Source organism: Chiloscyllium punctatum, chromosome 45 (genome assembly GCF_047496795.1).
Source record: "Chiloscyllium punctatum isolate Juve2018m chromosome 45, sChiPun1.3, whole genome shotgun sequence".
NCBI classification, from domain to species: Eukaryota; Metazoa; Chordata; class Chondrichthyes; order Orectolobiformes; family Hemiscylliidae; genus Chiloscyllium; species Chiloscyllium punctatum.
Genome location: NC_092783.1, coordinates 55,444,406 through 55,464,860, shown reverse-complemented (window position 1 = coordinate 55,464,860; position 20,455 = coordinate 55,444,406). Strand labels below are relative to the sequence as shown.

Sequence of the window (20,455 nt, the reverse complement as noted above, 5' to 3'; positions counted from 1 at the left end):
GCAAGTTAGCCATGATTGTAGCGATTGCAATGAGGTCAGCCAGCTGGAAATGATAGAATATGAGTTCCCTGATTGAGGCTGTTAATCAGGCCCAATCACAGAGCCCTGGCTGACAGACATAAACAGGCATGTCAGAGATTCTGTTCACTCTGAGAGCTGGCCCTGAGAAAGCTGTACCCGTTTGAAGGACTCTCCATGTGTAAAATAGGGTGACTTGGTGACGGCATATCGTCCTCTGTGGAGTTATTTCATGATGTTATTCGGCCCAAGGCTAATGGAAGGAGATGTGTAGCTTTCTCCTGGTTCTTTATGTTCTCTTTATGTTCTTATGAACTACAAACCTGAGCATGTCATGGTTCCCTTGTTCCTCTTTCTTCCCTCTGACCATGTTATCAATATCAGTCTGTATTAGGTCAGCCTTTTGAAATAAAAAGGGATACAGCAATAAGCATACTCAGTAAAGCTGTCGTAACATTTAAAGTTATTTAGAATAAAATATCTCATATCTCTCTCTCTCACTGAATCTGAGATGCTTAAATTTCAGCTTAAATGCTTAGTTTTATTGGTTGAAATTTAAATTTTTTTTCTGTGTGTGTGTGTGTGTGTCTCGGTACAGGTCTTGGAGATGATTGTAGAAAGAAGTGTTTACAATGTGGCCTTTCTGGTTATGAGTCAGTTTTCTAGCATCACACAATCTTCCAAAGGGGAAAAATGTGAACAAAGAAAATTATCACCAGTTTTCCAATGCCCTGCAATGCAACCCATCAGTTTCTGTTGTCATGTACTTCTTCTAAACCCACTGTGACAACGGAGAGTAAGAATATCTATTTGTTAAATGTGTGCAGTGTGTCTTTATACTTCCATGGGTTGTCAGCAGGACTGAAGGGCTCATGCCCGAAACATCAATTCTCCTGCTCCTTGGATGCTGCCTGACCTGATGCGCTTTTCCAGCAACACATTTTCAGCAGGACTGATAAGGCCAGCATCCCTAATGGTCCTTACGCTGAGTAGTTTGCTCAGCTATTTCAGAGTCAGAGAGTCATACAGCACGGACACAGTCATTCACATTCTTGTGGATCTGGAGTCACATGAGTAACATTTCACAACAACAGTCATCATGGTTACCATTATGAAGACAACTTTTATATTCCAGATGGATTAAAATTAAAAAATCAAATGCCACCAATTGGTGTGGTGGGCTTTGAACTCATATTATAATTGTTTTATAAGGTTTGGGAGGTAATATGACATTACCACTTAGCCACCACCTGCACTCAGAGTATCATAGTTTCCTATACTTAGCATTTCACAAAGTATCTATCCTGTTTCCTCTAACTTCCTTATAATGCAGACTCACAGAGACTTCCTCGCACTGGAACAAGTAGACACTGGCATTCGTCTTCGTCCTGTGCTTAACAGTGATGGCCAGCACTGAGTTGTAGATACAGCTGTTTAATATTGCCTGACAGTCTTGAATATCTTCAATGGGGAAGTGTTCCAAATCATCCTAGACAATTGACCAAAGAGGTAAATACAAACAGGGATTTGCAAGTATCTGTCCCTCAAAAACAAATCCAGAAGGACAGAATCTTTCAATGCATTTACTTTAAAGGTCTGTCCCTTTATAATCTTTAATCTGAAAGAATATTCACTCCAGTCACCCATTAAAAGGGTCTAAAGGTGGCATGAAGCAACAGTTTCTTTAACCCACTCAAGTTATTGTATGTTAGAATACACAACCAGAGAGTGTCATGGAAGATGATGTAGTAGAGACAGGCAAAACAGAATTGGATTAAAAGCCTACAGAGAAAGAAAATACAGGTCCTTAGGGAATGAACAGAGGAGTGGGATTCATTGGAGAGCTCTACAAGGGACTGGTATTGCCGCAATGGATTAAATGGCCTCCTTCTGTAACTCATTGGCTTACTGATTATAAAGAAAAAAATTTATCAAGCAATTAAGCATTCCCTCCTGACTCTGTCCGTAAAAATATGAGTCAGGCATTTCAGACTGAGGTAAGGAGAAATTACTTCAGTTCGAGGGTTGTAAAACTTTGGAATTTGCAATCCAAAGTGAGATGTGGATGCTGAGTGATTCACCATTCATGGAGGACTGACATATTATTGGAAGCTCAGAAAATCAAGGGATATGTGGATAGTGGGGAAGTGGAGCTCAGGTAGAATACAGCCACGATCTCATTGAATGGAAGTACTAGACCCAAGCAGTCTGTGAGACACCTGCCCAGGGTGAGGCTCTTGAGAACAAAATAGAAACACACCAGAAATTTTGCAAGATTGGATGAGACACAACAATGGTTATTCTTATCCAAACCATTTCTCAACTTAGCTCCCTTCAATTAGTGTTATTCAATCTGGCAACTTGAGTGAGCATGATTTACAAATTGCAGTTACAATGCACTGAAACATCACAGGGTCAAATGGCTGATGGTAGCTCCTGGTACTAACATTCCCGTGACAAAAATCTGTCGGATTCTTTCCTGTGGCAGTGAACAGCCTTTTCCAACATAATTCTCAACCTTCCATTTCAAACATATTCGGCAAATAATTTAGAGGTCTTTCCTTTTTCCCTGTGCTGTTGCTCTGCTCTCCACAGTATCCTTCACTTGAGGGTGAGAACACAGAATTGAAACATTCATAAAATCCTCTGTGAAGCAGCGTACCTGACTGGTCGGCTGTGATAACTGAACTATGTGGAATATTGGGATTTGAGTCATGGCGTGAACTGAAGAAAAGGAAAGTGTCCCAGTGTTCAAATAATATCAGTGTGATGCCTCTGTCTGTACGGTGAAACATTTCAAACTATATGCTTCATTGAAGAACTACTGCCGGCTATCTTTATAAATTTATTCATGAGATGTGGATATTGCTGGCTGAGCCAGCATTTATTGCCCATTTCTTGTTGTCCCTTGAGAAGGTAGTGACGAGCTGCATTTTCAAATCGCTGCAGTCAATTTGCTGTAAGTAGACCCACAATGCTATAGTGGTGTGTGTGTGTGTGTGTGTGTGTGTATGTGTGTGTGTGTGTGTGTGTGTGTGTGTGTGTGTGTGTGTGTGGTGGGGGGGCAGTGTAGTTACAGAATTTTGATCCATTGACACTGAAGGAACATCAAGAATTTTCTATGTCAAGATGATGAATGGCTTAGAACTTGCAGCTGATGGTGTTCTCACATATCTGCTGCCCTTGTCTGTCTGGATGGCTGTGGTTGTGGGTTTGAAAGGTGCTACTGAAGGAGCCTTAGTGAATTACTGCAATGATTCTTGCAGATAAGCACTGCTGTTATTGAGCGTCAGTGATAGAAGGAATGAATGTCTGTGGATGTGGTGCCAATCAAGTGGGCTGCTTTGTCTGGAATGATGTTGAGTTCTCAAGTGTTGTTGAAACTCACTATTCCAAGCAAGTGGAAAATATTTCTGGCTTGCATCTTCTATATGGCGGACTTTGGAGTGTTACTCTGATTCAATGATGGCAATACAATTGAATGTCAAAGAGCAACGGTTAGATTCTCTCTTGTTCGAGGTGGGTATTGCCTGACACTTATTTGACATCAATATTACTAGCCAGTTGCCTGCTTGAACCTGGACATTGTCCAGGGCTTGCTGCATTTGGACCTAGTTAAAAATCACATAACACCAGGTTATACCCCAGTACAACACTGGCACCTCCACAGGACATAGACTGCGTCAGTATCTGAGGAATCACGATATCAGCAGGGAAACATTCATAAGACCTTCCTTGCCTGATGTTTGAATAGAGGAAAGCATTTAATTTCTTATGGATTAACTCTTCCTTTAAAGTAGCAGAAAGGTGAATGACACACATCTTAGCTGCAGATATCAAAAACAATAGATTTTGGCCCTGATTCTTTCAACAGCTCACACAATATCTGAATTAGATCAATGATCTTACAGTTTGTCATCTGCCTGTAACTAAACAAAACAAGTTGCAAACAGACAAACATGTAACCAAGGATCAGGGGTAAGGCAATGCACCTCCTTGATCCAGCTCTACCATTCAATATGATCATGGCTGTTGGGATCACAGCTTCAAACTGACATTCCTGCCTGCAGGAGGGATGTCTTGCTACAATTGTACAAGGTCTTGGTGAGACTACACCTGGGGTAGTGTGCAGATTTCTTCTCTGTATCTGAGGAAGAATGTTCTGGCTATGGAGAGAATGCAATGAAGGTTTGCCGGGTGACAAGACTCATGGAACAGAGACCAGATGGGTTAGGACTACATTCACTGGTGCTGAGAAGAAGTTTGAGGGGGGGGGGGGTGTTGGCGGTAGGTGGAAACTCATAGGAACATATGAAACTCTAACAGGACTAGGGAGTGTAAGTGCAAGAAGGATGTTCCCAATGATTCAGGGGTTCCAGAACCAGGGCTCAGTGGGGTAAACAGGGGTCATAGTTTTTGGATATTGGACAAACCATTTAGGACTGAGATGAGGAGAAATTTCTTCACCCAGAGTGTGGTGAGCCTGTGGAATTCTCTGCTACAGAAAGCAGTTGAGGCCATAACATTGAATGTTTTCGAGAAGGAGTTGGATACAATTCTTACAGCTGAAGGGATTGAAGGGTATGGGGAGAAAGCAGGAATAGCGTTTGAGTTGGATGGTCAGCATCCCCCATAGCCCGTCTCACTGTCCTGACAATAGCTGACCTCTTCCAGGAATCTTTACCTTGGTCTCAATATCAGCCATTTTGAAAGCAGTGGGATTCAGCTGCAAGATCATGTCTTGTCCCCAGATTTTACCCTTGGCATCAAGCAGCTTTAGCTTCTTAATACAATGATCCACCGTCACCATATCCTTTGAGTTGAGGTCACAGGTAATCAGGTGCTGCACACAGAAGCCAGACAAGAATTGCAGTAAAAATCAAGTGAATGCTGGAACGCTAAAAAATAGCAATAAATTCAAGTGAGCTGAGGTACAGTTTCTGTCCCCTCACTACAAAATTGTTATATTTTTCTCCTGAGCTCCTTTCACTCACTGGGACTTTCTATTTTCACTGATAATATTGGGATAGTTGCCCGTCATATGCCCCTCCCAATTAGCCTTTCCAATTGAAGCCCCATTTTTGACATCCCTCCTCCCCCACCCAACAACACCCAAACTTGTTGTAAGCTCTGACCCATTGAAAGGTTTCTCCCAAAGAGGAATTTGAGCGTGTAGAGTCCTGGTGGGAGGCTGGGACAATAGGACTCAGGCCACATTTTTATTCAGCTGGTTTGGGCCCTCTGCTATCAATCCCACTGTAACAATGTATTCAGAACATAGCCGAGTAACCTCTTTATCTAAAGGCAAGTGTAAGGTGTTGTGTTCTGGATGCAACTCAATCGGACAAACTACTGCATTTAAAGCAGTACACATTTTATTCATAATTATAGTTAAAATGCAACAAAAGAAAGAGGAAATTGGACCAATTTAACTCTATTTGAAAACTTAACAGAATAACAGATTATTTTACTACTAAACAGTAACAGTTCCAATATAGTAACATCCCATAAAGATGCTCTTGTCAAAAACCAAGTCAATGAAAGAGATTGTTTCACATGCAGTTCTAGCAGCCCCAAGAAGGAGAAACATCAAGAGAAAACTCTGAGAGAGCCTATCAGGGAGAGATGTGCTGCAGCTTCCAAACCCAGCTGAGACCCCAGCAACAACTGCTACTGAAAAACTAAAAACAAACTAAAAATCCTGGTTCTGTGGGAGCTTGACCACACCCATTCAGGATGCTTCTATTGTTCCAACAAAACAAAACAACTAAGGCCTCACACATTGTTTACTGTAATAGCTCTGTATAGACTGCTCATCAGCTCTGCCTTAAAACCTCTTTTCCAAACAAAAATGGAACAAAGTACACTTCTTAAAGGCATAGTATCTTCACACAATGTTCAATGTTTACAACTTTATAATAGTGTCATACCTGTCACATGTTGCAGATAGACTGCCATTAAAGTGAGTCTGTCAGAGTCATCATTTAAAGTGCATCGGTGAAACCATGTTGTACTGTCCCTGCAATGCTGTGATCAACTATAGGATTTCCACCATCATCATACTTCTGATAGACCCAGAGATCAGAGGACTACCAACTGAGTCGCAGTTGATTATTCATCTAACATTGAAGTGATTCTGTCAAACTATATTGGGCATTGGACCCGACCCATTATACCCTCGCAATTCCCTTAAAAGATTATACATTTTAGAAAAAATTTGGTGATACAGACCTCAACCCGGTACTGAATGTTATTTTCCCTGGAGTTCAGAGCCTGTGCATAGACCTTTCTTTGTTCTGTTTAACAGTAAAAGAGAGAAATGATTGGGATTCACTGAGAGTCAAGATCGCAATAACGACACAAGTAAGTTGTAACATGAAGGACAGTATGTGTACACAAGTTTAGCTTTGGCCTATCCTTCTGCAATGCTGCCATGCCTTATGTGAAATTGCCTTGCTGTTATTTACCTCCCTGAACAAGATCAACCGACAGATATCCTTTGGACCAAGGAACAGGGAATGATGGTAAAGTCACCAGATAGAGACCTGCAACAAATCCCATCTGTCTGAAGGCAGGCTGTCAACCTTCCTTGAATTCATTCATGCAATGTGGATGTTGCTGGCCTGGCCAATATTTATTGTCCATCCTCGATTGCCCTTGGACAGTTAACAATCAACTACATTGTTTTGGGTCTAGAGCCACATATAAGGCAGTCAAGGAAAGGGTGGCAGTCACAAAAACAGAAACTGTTGATGAAACTCAGCAAGTCTGGCAGCAACTATCTGGAGAGAAACAGAGTTAACATGTTGAGTCTGAAGAATCTTCATCAGTCAGTGGACTCAAAACATCTCTGCTTTCATTTCACAGGTGCTGCTAGACCTCCTGAGTTTTATCAGCAATTTCCGCTTTTATTTCTGATCTCCAGAATCCGCAGTTCTTTGCTTTATTTAAAACAAAGTGAACAAAATGGATTGTTCTGCCAATCCCGAATGGTTTCATAATCATCGTTAGACTCTCAATTTCAAATTTTATTTGTGAATGTTGTAAGTGCTGGATGTAGGTGCTACTTAGCTGGATTGCTTTGTTCTAGATAGTGTGGAGCCTGTTGAGTACTGTTGAAGCTGCGTTCACCCAGGCCAGTGGGAAGTATTACATCATACTCCTGACTCATGCCTTGTAGATGCTGGACAGGTTTTGGGGAGCCGGGAGATGAGTAATTCACCACAGAATTCCAGGTCTTTGACCTGCTGTTATGGCCACAGCATTTATATGACTAGTCCAGTTCAGGTTTTGGTCAATGGCAAGCCCCAGAAGTTAAACAAGAGATTTCAATGGTGGCTGTACGATTGAACATCAAGAGGTGAAGGTTAGATTTTCTCTTGTTTGAGCTGGAATTTGTATGATGTGTGCTACTTCCCACTTAGCAGTGGCTCTGGGGAGGCACGGTGGCTCAGTAGTTAGCACTGCTGCCTCACAGCACCAGGGATTTGATTCCACCCTCGGGCGACTGTCTGTGTGGAATTTGCACATTCTCCCTATGTCTGTTTGGGTTTCCTCTGAGTGCTCCAGTTTCCCCTCACAGTCCAAAGATGTGCAGGTTAGGTGGATTGGCCATGCTAAATTGCCCATAGTGTCCAGGGATGTGCAGGCTAGTTGTATTAGCCATAGGAAAAGCAGGGTCACGGGGTAGGGTAGAGGTGTTGGTCTGGGTGCAATGCTCTTTAGAGCACCATTGTGGACTTGATGGGCCAAATGCCCTGCTTCTACATTGTAGAGATTCCATGATTCTTATCTGCCTAACCCAGAAATATTATTGAAATCTTGTTGCATGCAAGCATGGTGTACCTCATTATTTGAGGTGTTGGAAGTTTGAGTGAATATAGTGTTTCATTCCTGTTGGTGTATAATAACTAGGCCCACGTTGGAAGGAATTCTAATTGACAAACTGCTGAAAGGTTGGCCATCTATTTATCGTATTGTCCATGATTTAACTAAGATACATACAATTCCAAAACGACCTTTTGGGGTAAATGCTGGAAAACTGTTTTCTCTGGGTAGGGATCTAGAATTACAAATCAGAATCTCAGAACAAGGCATCGACCAATCAGTACTGAGCTGAGGAGCAAATTCTTGACTCAATTGGTTGTGAGTGATGGGATTTTCTACCTCACTGAGTTGAAGGTATTAAGTCATTGGGAGTATTCAAGGCTGAATTAAATGAATTTTTGGGTACCAGCAGAATTAAGAAAAATTGAGATGGTGCAGTATGTGGAGTTGAGATGGAAGATAAGCCATGATCTTGTTGAATGGCAGAGCAGTTTTGATGGGCTGAATGGCCTACTTCTCTTTCGCATGCTCTAGATTCTGAGAGACATCATCAAAAGCAGACATATCCACCATCACATAACCCTCATTAACAAGAAAATCCCTGGTGACAAAAGAGAATCATAGCATCCCTATGGTGTGGAAACAGGCTGTTTAACCCATCAAGACCATACCAAATCTCTGTGAAGTGCATCCCACACAGACTCACTCCCACTACCTTATATTTCCCATGGCTAATACACCTGGCCTGCGCATCTTTGAACTAAAGGAGGAAACCCACACAGACATTGGGAAAATGTGCAGACTCCCCACAAACAGACACCTGAGGGTAGAAACGTACCCAGGCCCCTGGTGCTATGAGGCAGTAGTTCTAATCACTGAGCCACTTGTTAACTGAGGGATAGGGAAGACCCTATTGTGAGTGAAAAAGCTGTGCTGGTCCTGGGAAACCAAAATGGAAAGTCCAAAACACGTTCAGTAGCAAAAGCAAAATGTCATTGATGGAATTTTGCAATCCAACGATCCATGAATGGGGACAAAGTTCCTCAACTCTGCCGCACCCAATTGAGAACGGTAGTGTGCAATCAGGCAGCTAACCAGCAGAGGAGGTTCCACACATCTATATTATTATCAACAATAACAGAGGCCAGAATGTGACAGGGCTGAAGTTACTACAAGTCAGTCAGGTGTTTTATGTGTGTGCTCCTTTTTGGCCTTCTCTTGAGCTCTCCACCTTTGCCAACACCAGTATTTAACTAATTCCCATTCACTCCACATGACATTGAGCAATATCTGAGAAGACTAGATAGAATAATGCTTAAGATGCCAGACGTAATGTTAAAGACATGCATTATACAAGTAGCCATGGCTATAGCTAAGATCTCCTTGATTCACTCATACAGTATCAAAAATCTAACACTTACGATAAATTGTTTTGGCACTTGGTCTCTTGGAGATGCTTTGGGACCTTTGGAATGGAGGTTTTTCAGGATGAAACCCACTAGCGAGAAAAATAAATACAACATGCTTATCAAAGTAAGAGGCTGATGTTTCTTGCCCACTATTTCATGATTGTTTATTTCATTGCATTAGTCTAGGGTACACAAATGAGCTTTGTCAAGCTGAGAAAACTGACAGCAGCAATATATCAAGGTATGAGCCCGTGACCTACCTTTTTAAAGCAGCATTTCATTATCGACAGATGGGACTCAACAAGGCGACATGCATTGAATTCGAGAGCTGGAAAGTTGTTTGTTAAACTGTCAGCAGGAGTTTATAACCTCCCTCCTCAATGCACTAACCTAACTCAACAGAAACCAGGACTAAAAAGTGTAACATTGCCATCAGCTATTAGCAATTAACAAGCCACTTATTAGATCAGCAACCTGAGGAATTTCATCTGAAGACATGAAGGTCGATATTGTACATGTCAACTTTACTACCAAATTAGTTACAATTTGCTTTGGTATATACAAGATCATTCAGCCTGAAAACAACACTAAGATAAAGACCTGCATTGGTATAGGACTTTTTCCATTCACAGGATATCCCAATGCAGCTCACAGCCTTTGTTGTTTCATAGGTAAATCAGTCAATGAGTTCACACACAGTAAGATCCCATGAACTGTAGATGTGTTAATCTGTTTTGGGTGACCTTAATTAAGTGATCAAAACCGGTAAAAACTTGGGAAGGACACTCTGGGAATCTGGAACATTGAACTGTAGAGGCAGACAGGCCGTCTGTGTCACATCTGATTTGAAAATCACGCAATACCAGGTTATAGTCCATCAGGTTTACTTTGGAAGTACTAGCTTTCAAGGTGCTGCTCCTTCATCAGGTGGTTGCGGACCATCAACATCACTATCTGATTTTTAAGGAAGTGCTCCCTCAGTAATGCACCTGAATGTCAGCCTATATTCTGTACTCAGTTTCTCTAACACAGCTTGAAGATACAGCTTTCTGAAGTGTAATCCAAGCCATCAGAATATGCCATAATAACTCATGAACATTCCGAACTTCATATATCAGAATATTCCCAATAACTTAATCCAATATTATCCTAGTTAATAAAATGCCTTGGGACTAGATTGGGTTGGGATATCTGGTCGGCATGGACAGGTTGGACCAAAGGGTTTGTTCCTGTGCTGTACATCTCTCTGACTTGTTCGTAGGAATGGTAGGACTATCCTATGAAAAGGATTTGAGCAAACTGGGCCCTTAATCTACACAAAGAATGAGGCGCAATCTCATTGAAACTTGCAAAGCACTTAAAGGGATAGATGCAGGTAAGATGTTTCCACTGGTTGGAGAGTCTAGAACCAGTGGGAACAATTTAAAAATAAAGAGGAATGTCACTTAGAAATGAAATGAGGAGAAACTTTTTCAATTTGAGGGTTGTGGGCACCTATATAATTCTTTATCACAAAGGGCTGTGGAGACTCAGTCTTTGAGTATTATTAAGGTAGCGGTTGATAGATTTCTGATTGCCAGGGTATACAGGGTGATGACAATGAAATGTTCAATCTGTTACATCAAATAGAGAACAGGCTTAAAGGGCTGAATGGCCAATAGCTGTTATTGTGTCCTATTTGATCTCACAGGTTTTCCTGCTGACGCTTGAGAAATCTCACCTGGATCTGATTATGAAATGAACTGTGGCCTCATAGATACTTTAATCAATGGGAATAATTTGATTCAGTGTGATTATGTGGTATCAGAATGGACGAGAAGGTTTGAATGCTCTTTACTCAGACAAACAATCAATGGCTCCCTCCAGTCAGATTGTTTGCTATGGAAAGTTAAGAATAAACTTCACTGGAGAGGAAGGGTTCAGAACTGAATGACAACAAATGAGAGTGAATGCAAAGAGGAGGATTAGACTATGAGAACTAAAGAGAGGGTCTGTCCTCTCTTTGTTGTATTTATTTGTTATATTTAATTCATTTTTTTTAAGTGACAAGAATTCTTACCCAAACATGCTAGGATATGAGCAAGCTTGACAATTAGCGACCCTTCTCTCAGTTCTAGCTCCCAAACTCTCTTACAACATTACTATCTTTCTAACCTCATTGCATTTTATTGATGCAATTGTACTCTTCTCAAGTTGCTTTGTAAGCTCCTGATATATTGTACTCCATGTTCAGAATGACTGTGAAACACTTGAAGGTGTTCTAAGGTCATGAGCGGTGCTATATAAGTGCAGGCTCTGTTTTCCCCCACCTATCCCCATCGTGCTAAAATGGAGCTTTACCCTGCCACCAGGCTCTCCATGTTTTAACACCTCAAAGTTGTATAAACATTCCATTCTTCAGTTTTTAAATTATGAATTCAGTGTTGTTGTTTGTACATCTTGCCTTTAATAAATTTCATCTTTAACGACTGCCTGTCCTCTGGGTACACAATGTTGTGATTCTGCTTGGCAGTTAGTCTACTGTCAGTCTGCAAGCTGTTCCCACAGAAATCAGTTGGATTGTTGTCACGTCTGTTTCAAAACTTGTAATCTATTTTACAGTTTTCAATCAAGAGTTAATCAAGTTCGGATGAGTGATTGATCATTAGATGATGTGGTTGACTCTGAACTGCCCTCCAGGCTAATAGGGATAGGCAATGTGTGCTGGCCTGGCCAGTAACATCCATATCCTATGTATGAACAAAAAGATAGTATGACAATTCCAGTTGAATCTCTGATCAAAGGAAATCCCCAATATTTTGATAGTGGGGGATTCATAGACAGTAATGCTACTGAATATTAAAGGGCGTTTGTTAGATTATCTCTTACTGGAGATGGTCATTGCTTGTCAACGCAAGCCCGGAAATTGTCCAGACCTTGTTGTATTTCAACTTGGACTGCTTCAGTATCTGAGGGGTTGTGAATGGTGCCCAAGATTGAGCAATCAACAGCGAACATGCCACTTCTGACCTTATGATGGAGGGAAGGTCATTGATGAAGTAGCTGAAGATGGTTCAGCCTAGGACACTACCCTGAGGAACTTCTGAAGAGATGTCCAGGAGCTGAGATGACTGACTTCCAATAACCATTTTCCTATATGCCAGACGTGAGTCCAGAGGAGAGTTTGGTCCCTGATACTAATTGATTCCAGTTTTGCTAGGGCTCCCTGATGGCAGACTCAGTAGAATGCAGTCTTGATGTCAAGAGCTGTCACTCTCATTTCAACTCTGGAATTCAGTTCTTTCATCCATATTTGAACAAAGGCTGTACTAAGGTCAGGAGCTGAGTGGCTCTAATGGAACCCAACCTGGGTGCAACTGAACAGGTTATTGCTGAACAAGTGCTGCTAGATAGTACTGTTGAAATCACCTTCCATCACGTTCCTGATGTTTGACAGTAGACTGATGGAGCAGCAATTGACTGGGTTTGATTTTTACTGCTTTTTGTGTGCAGGACCTATCTGGGTAACTTTCCACATTTTAGATGTCGGGGTTGTAACTGGACTGGAAAAATGTGGCTGGGGATCAGCAAATTCTGGATCAAAGGTCTTCAGTACTATTGCCAGAATGTTGTCAGGGCCCATAGCTTTTACAATATTCAGTGCTTCCAACTGTTTCTTGATATTATATGGAGTGAATTGAACTAGCTGAAAAGTGGTATCTGTGATGCTGGCGGCCACTGGAGGAGTTGAAAAATGTGGTGCTGGAAAAACACAGCAGGCCAGGCAGCATCCGAGGAGCAGGAGAATCGACGTTTTGGGCATAAGCTCTTCTTCAGGAATGAGGCTGGTGTGCCAAGCGGGCTGAGGTAAAGGGGAGGGAGGAGGGAATTTGTGGGAGGGGTGCTGGGAATACGATAGGTGGAAAGAGGTGAGGGTGAGAGTGATAGGCCAGAGAGGGGGTGGGGGCGGAGAGGTTGGGAAGAAGATTGCAGGTCAAGAGGGCGGTGCTGAATCCAAGGATTGGGACTGAGATAAGGTGGGGGGAGGGGAAATGAGGAAACTGGAGAAATCTACATTCATCCCCTGTGGTTGAAGGGTTCCTAGGCAGAAGATGAGGCTCCTCAGGGGATCTCCCATCCACTGCCTCCAACCTCATAATCCCACAACCCCGCACCGCCCGTTTCTACCTCCTGCCCAAAATCCACAAACCTGACTGCCCCGGCCGACCCATTGTCTTAGCCTGCTCCTGCCACACCAAACTCATCTCTGCATACCTCGACACTGTCATGTCCCCCTTAGTCCAAGAACTCCCCACCTATGTTCGGGACACCACCCACGCCCTCCACCTCCTCCATGATTTTTGCTTCCCTGACCCCCAACGCCTTATCTTCACGATGGACATCCAGTCCGTATACATTTCCATCCCCCATCACGAAGGCCTCAAAGCCCTCCGCTTCTTCCTCTCCCACCGACCCAACCAATACCCTTCCACCGACACCCTCCTTCGACTGACTGAACTGGTCCTCACTCTTAACAACTTCTCCTTCCAATCCTCCCACTTCCTCCAAACCAAAGGAGTAGCCATGGGCACCCGCATGGGCCCCAGCTATGCCTGCCTCTTCGTAGGATATGTGGAACAGTCCATCTTCCACAGCTACACTGGCACCATCCCCCACCTTTTCCTCCGCTACATTGATGATTGTATTGGCGCTACCTCGTGCTCCCACGAGGAGGTTGAACAGTTCATCCACTTTACTAACACCTTCCACCCTGACCTCAAATTTACCTGGAGCGTCTCAGACTCCTCCCTCCCCTTCCTAGACCTCTCCATTTCTATCTCGGGCGACCGACTCAACACAGACATTTACTACAAACTGACTGACTCCCACAGTTACTAGATTACACCTCCTCCCACCCTGCCCCCTGTAAAAACACCATCCGGTATTCCCAATTCCTTCGCCTCTGCCGCATCTGCTCCCAGGAGGACCAATTCCACTACTGAACAGCCCAAATGGCCTCCTTCTTCAAAGACCGCAACTTCCACTCCGACGTGGTCGACGATGCTCTCCACCGCATCTCCTCCACTTCCTGCACCTCCGCCCTTGAACCCCGCCCCTCCAATCACCACCAGGACAGAACCCTACTGATCCTCACCTTCCACCCCCACCAACCTCCAGATACATCGTATCATCCTTCATCATTTCCGCCGCTTCCAAACAGACCCCACCACCAGGGATATATTTACCCCCCCACCCCTATCAGCGTACCGGACAGACCACTCCCTCCGCGACTTCCTTGTCAGGTCCACACCCTCCACCAACCCAACCTCCACTCCCAGCACTTTCCCCTGCAACTGCAAGAAATGTAAAACTTGCGCCCACACATCCCCCCTCACTTCCCTCCAAGGCCCCAATGGATCCTTCCATAGCCATCGCAAGTTCACCTGCACCTCCACACACATCATTTACTGTATCTGATGCATCCGATGTGGTCCCCTCTACTTGCAGAACATTTCAGAGAACACCTCTGGGACACCCGCACCAACCATCCCAACCGCCCTGTGGCTGAACACTTTAACTCCCTCTCCCACTCCGCCAAGGACATGCAGGTCCCTGGCCTCCTCCATCGCCAGACCCTGACCACACGACGCCTGGAGGAAGAGCGCTTCATCTTCCCCCTAGGAACCCTCCAACCACACGGGATGAATGTAGATTTCTCCGGCTTCCTCATTTCTCCTCCCCCTACCTTATCTCAGTCCCAACCCCTGGATTCAGCACCGCCCTCTTGACCTGCAGTCTTCTTCCTGACCTCTCCGCCCCTATCCCCTCTCTGGCCTATCACCCTCACCCTCACCTCCTTCCACCTATCGTATTCCCAGCGCCCCTCCCACAAATTCCCTCCCCCTCTACCCTTTATCTCAGCCCGCTCGGCACACCAACCTCATTCCTGAAGAAAGGCTTATGCCTGAAACGTTGATTCTCCTGCTCCTCGGATGCTGCCTGACCTGCTGTGTTTTTCCAGCACCACATTTTTCAACTCTGGTCTCTAGCATCTGCAGTCCTCACTTTCTCCTGCCACTGGAGGAGGCCAAGATGGATCATCCACTTGGCACTTCTAGCTGAAGATTGCTGCAAATGCTTCAGCTTTACCTTTTACACTGATGTGCTAGGCTCTTCCATTGTTGAGGATGGGATATTTGTGGAGGCTCCTCCTCCAATGAGTTGTTTAATCATCCTCCACCATTCATGACTGAATGTAGTAGGACGGCGGATGTTAGATCGCATCCGTTGGTTGTGAGATTGGTTTGGTCTGACTGTTACTTGCTGCTTATACTTATGCAAGAAGTCCTGTTTGGTAGCTTCACCTTATTTTCATGTATTCCTGATTCTGCTCCTGGCATGTTCTCCTGCACTCTGCATTGAACAGAGTACAAACACTAAAAAAATGATTTCAATTATCACACTATGAAGTTACCATGAAGATCTTGTTTATTCAACCTCACACCTCGCATGAGGCAGGTTAAATGCACCACCAGTCATCTCTCTCTAATGAGACAGCAGCCCTATGGGACTCTGGTCTTCTTACCATACTTCAATTGTAGAAATGTTAATTACAGATCAGTAACTATCCTTTGAGTGACACCAAAGCAGATGCACATACCACCTGGATGCCTCTCTGACTTCATTAAGCCATATGTAATGCCCCTCAAGTTCTGTAACTAATTGTCTCTCTGGTGCCAGGGTCTTGTGTTGCTATGGCAATGTCCTCTGACCTCTGACCCAGAATGGCTGAGTTTAAGTTCTCACAGCTGTGTCATAACACACAATTGAACAGTCTTTTCTTTGAAAAAAGAAGTCTCTTTGGGAAAGATGCCTTCTCACCTTACAGCAAATTACTTGTGCCTTTTTAATATCAGCATTTAAGACATGTTAGTGCACACTCTCCATGGTGGGTGACACTTAATCACAGACCTGTTGGCCCAAAGGTAAGGACCATACCGTCATGTGACAAGATCCTTTTAAATTCCACCAGCTATTGTGGCATTGTTGTGGTAGATTATTTTATGAAATAATCTCAGGCGCCTCAAGGTACAGACCAGTGACAGTCTATAGAGCAAACATTGGGCAAGTACATCTCAGAAAGGGTTGATCAGATATTTATGAACTGGGCAGTACATTACTCAAATTTTGAAATGGTCTGTTTTAAGCAAGACCTTTGTTTATCACACATTCCAAAACTGCCACCCTATCTCCTCTGTGAAACCTGTGCTTTGTTCCCATCCCTGACGAATCCCATTGCTTTGTCTTTCTCTGTGTAGTACAGAGTCATCCTCCTATTCCATTTCCAGATAAGGCTTCTGGGTCAGTTCTAGCTTTATGCCACCCTGCATCCTGAGTAGGTCTGTTTGAGATTAGTTTTTCTTAACCTGACTACTCTCTTTTCAATAAGAGTAAATGAACAATGAATCTTAAATGATTGAAAAGATTGTTACTTATGAAGTTAAACAAAAGCTTGCTACCTCATTCTAACCCCAAATTGAGATGAAAATGCAATCAACATATGCTAACTCATATCATACCAAGGTTTTCTGTACCAGTGGGATTTGAACTCACATCCCCAGCATCAACCTCAAATAACAAATGGCAGTACCACTGGATCACAGCACCTGGGAGAAGCTATAGTTATGAGCAATGCATATTAAATGTAAGTTCAGAGACATACTTGGTCTGGGAATTGTTTTCATCATAATCTGGAATACATTGATTGCCATAATCTCTGTACATTGCTATCACTGATCAGGATCCTGCAAAGTAAATGAGTAAGCATTAATATTAACTAGAATAAACAATGACATTTCCTGGTTGACAGGACTTATGGGAATGGTACAGGTGTCTGGATGCATGAAGGAATTGAGAAAAGCAACAGAAGATTTGGTACAGCAAGATGAGAGAGTTAAGATCAAAAGCAAATTAGTTTCTATATCAGATTCAGACTAATAGGTGATAGGTTGATAGGTGGTAAATGTGATATTGCAGTAAATGTTGCCAAGTTTTGGAGGATAGGCAAATGCATTGGCTAATAACTTTTATATTGTACTTACTAAAGAACTATTTCTAAAGAGTCATAGAATCATTAGGTCACAGGAGAAAGCCACAGAGACAATCAGGTACATGTTGGTTCTCTGTAATAGGTGAGATCTATTTGAAAAGGCTGTTCTTTTCTTTAAAAAAAACTTCTCTCAAGAAAGAAATGCCCAACTTAGCTTATACCAAATTACCTGTACCTTTTTAATATCAGTGCTTAAGACATGTTAGTGCCCATTCTCCATGGCAAGTCTCACTTGAACACAGACCTGTTGGCCCAAAGGTAAGGACACAACCATCTCAGATCAGACCCTTGATCATAAAACATTCTGAAAATGTCAGGGTGCCTGTTACTCCCTATCTTTCCAAGTGCTACCCCATCTTCTCTCTGATGAGTATACTTTGTTCCCATCCCTGATTAATCCCCATTGCTTTGTCTTTCTCGATGGGGTACAGAGTCATCCTCCCATTCCATTTCCAGATTAGACGTTCAGGTCAATTCTGGCTCTATGCCATTCTGCATCCTGAGTAAGTCTGAGTTGGAGTGAGATTCCACTAGCTGTCACGGTGCTACTGTAGTAGATTCTTTTACAAACTTACCTCAGGAGCCTTAAGGTACAGGTGAATGATAGATTATTGAGCCAATGTTGGGTGGGTTCTCCCCAGAAAGGATTCTGAAGGAGCACCCTACCTTGCAATGGGTGGAGATCTATTTCCCCACTCTATCCTGTAGCTGTGCAAGTTTCTTTCCTTTGTGTGGGGTACTTGTGGCACAGTGGTAGTGTCACTACCTCTGAGTCAGGTATTCTAGATTCAAGTTCCCAGAGGTGAGTGCTAGCATCATTAAACAAATTGATTAGAAAATAACTATTTCCTTCAAGTGGCCATCCAATTGGGACCCAGGGCAACATATAAACAGATACTTTTGAAGTTACTATTAGCAATTTTGGTGTTGACTTTATAGTTCTGGGCTTATGAGGATGTGTAACAAATATTGTCCTGGCCAGTGATGTTCAGATCCTGCGAAGAAACTTGCCACTGACCCCCTACCCTAAATGCATCTATCACCCACACCCACCAACACAAACCCTATCATTGATCCCTTAGCTCCTTCCAGGAACAGGACTGTTTTTACCATTCTTTTGGGGAACAGTATGTGGGAGGGCACTGGTGTTGTCAGTAGTAAGTTGGTGTTACAGAGCTCTGTTTGTTCCTACTGTCTGAGGGACCGAAACAGTAACCTGTGGGGATGTATGCACAACAGCAACATGAACATTAATCTGCTTTTGGATTAAATTGCTCCTTGAACTGGGATCGCCAGTGGATGGAATCTTAATTAGACTCTGACCTCAAACAGCTCCTTGGTGAGAAAGTTTGTTTTGGTTACCAGTCGGAATTAACCACACCCTGCATGCTATCTTGCACTTTGAACACATTCTTTGCAAGCTGGCCTACCAAGGTTATTATGTCCCCTGACATTAATTACCTTCAGAGGAGTGGAGAAGGGTTTCGAAGAAACTGACTCCTCCTTCAGGGGAAGACTTGGCTCCGTGGGTAGAATTCCAAGAGTTGCGTTAGGTGTTTTGGATTCAGATCCCGTCAGATAAAAGATAATCCTTATGGAACCAGGAACACAACATGAAGCCACCTGGCAGAAAGGTGGATTCTCTTCTCTCTGGCAAAACAAGAAAACAATGCCTAGAAATTCTAAGGATTCCTAGCTGAGGACTTCCATAATGACATTCCCAACTGACAAGGCTTGTGCCCTCTTACCTCTAGGTTTAGTTCCAGGATTCTTACCCAGTAACACAAAATAAATGGCAATATATTTTAAAGTAAAGACTCACAATGCCTCCCAGCATGAGGTAATGAAAAGGAAACCTCATGTTTAAAGTGATGAACAGAAAAGGTGTCACTTTGGATATCTGTCCTGGGATCATTGGTCAGAGGTATTTGAACAAATGTTCAACATAGGATGTGCAAAAAAGTATCCAGAAATAACATATACTAATGTGTGCTCAGAAGTACGAGACAGTCCTACTTCTGCAGTTATTTGATCTTCAGCTGGAGGAAGACTAGGCCAAGCGTTTTCTAATATTTTGGTCACTGAGCAGACAGGAGATACTACAAGCTACAGAGATCAACACTAAGCCAACCGTCCATACGTTCTTCAGGGATAAACGTCCACTTTGACATGTGTCACAGGTCATATGTTTTTCTGGTCCTTGTACCTTATGGACCATGAGCCTGCATTTATTGTCCGTGGAGAGAATACCACTGCCCTCCAAGCTACTCACCGTCCTGACCTGGAAATGTACTGGCGATCCTTCACTGTCGCTGAGTCAAAATCCTGGAACTCCCACTCTAACAGCACACAGAGAGCAGCATTTAAAGATGATAACTCATCACCATCTTCTCAAGGGGCAACTAGAAATCGGCAGCAAATGCTGGCCCAGCCAGCAACGCCTGCATCCCACAAGAAATTCTCTAGTTGCCCCTGAAAAGGTGATGGTAAGCCCTCCATGTTCAATAGGTAGAACATAGCAGTCCCTGTTCAATAGATAGACCCACATTGTCTTAGGGAGGGAGATAGGGTTATGGTTAATTCCACGATATTAACCCAGTGTCACTGAAAGAATGGCAATATATTTACAAGTCTGGTGGGTGCGTAGCTTGGAGGGAAACTTGCAGGTGGTGGTGTTCCTATGTATTTGCTGCCCTTATCTTTCCAGATGGAGGTGATTATGAGTTTGGAAGGTGCTATCTAAGGAGCCTCAGTGAATTTCCACAATGTATCTTGTAGATTGTATATACTGCTGCTACTGAGTGTGGGTGGTGGAGGAAATTAATATTTGTGGATGTGGTGCCAAGTAAGTGGGTTGCTTTGTCCTTGATGGTAAAAAGTTTCTTCGTAGACTTAATAAACTATCATAAACTCCGTTATGAGTTCCCGGCCATCCATTTGGTTAAACTCTGACTCCTGAATCTAAAATGTACAGAACCCAGAAAAGTGAGAGCCAATTACTGCAGATGCTGGAATCTGTACTGAAAACAGTAAGTGTTGGAGATCAGTGGGGCGGTCAGGCAGCTCCATGGAGAGAGAGCAAGCTAACATTTTAAATCTAGATGACTCTTCA

General features: G+C 43.2%; 1 protein-coding gene across 2 annotated transcripts in view; it reads right to left on the bottom strand.

The window, feature by feature from the left end:
- Window positions 1-20,455, bottom strand: part of eps8l3b (EPS8 signaling adaptor L3b) — a 75,666-nt gene that overhangs the window by 37,370 nt on the left and 17,841 nt on the right. For both annotated transcript variants that reach the window (XM_072563819.1, XM_072563820.1), the window contains exons 2-8: window positions 18,805-18,993; window positions 16,957-17,038; window positions 9,267-9,343; window positions 6,250-6,314; window positions 4,703-4,861; window positions 1,358-1,507; window positions 342-418 (exon numbers count right to left, since the gene is read on the bottom strand). In XM_072563819.1, the coding sequence (XP_072419920.1) occupies window positions 342-418; window positions 1,358-1,507; window positions 4,703-4,861; window positions 6,250-6,314; window positions 9,267-9,343; window positions 16,957-17,018 (590 nt within the window). In that variant the 5' untranslated portion in view covers window positions 17,019-17,038; window positions 18,805-18,993. The remainder of the gene's footprint in view (window positions 1-341; window positions 419-1,357; window positions 1,508-4,702; window positions 4,862-6,249; window positions 6,315-9,266; window positions 9,344-16,956; window positions 17,039-18,804; window positions 18,994-20,455) is intronic.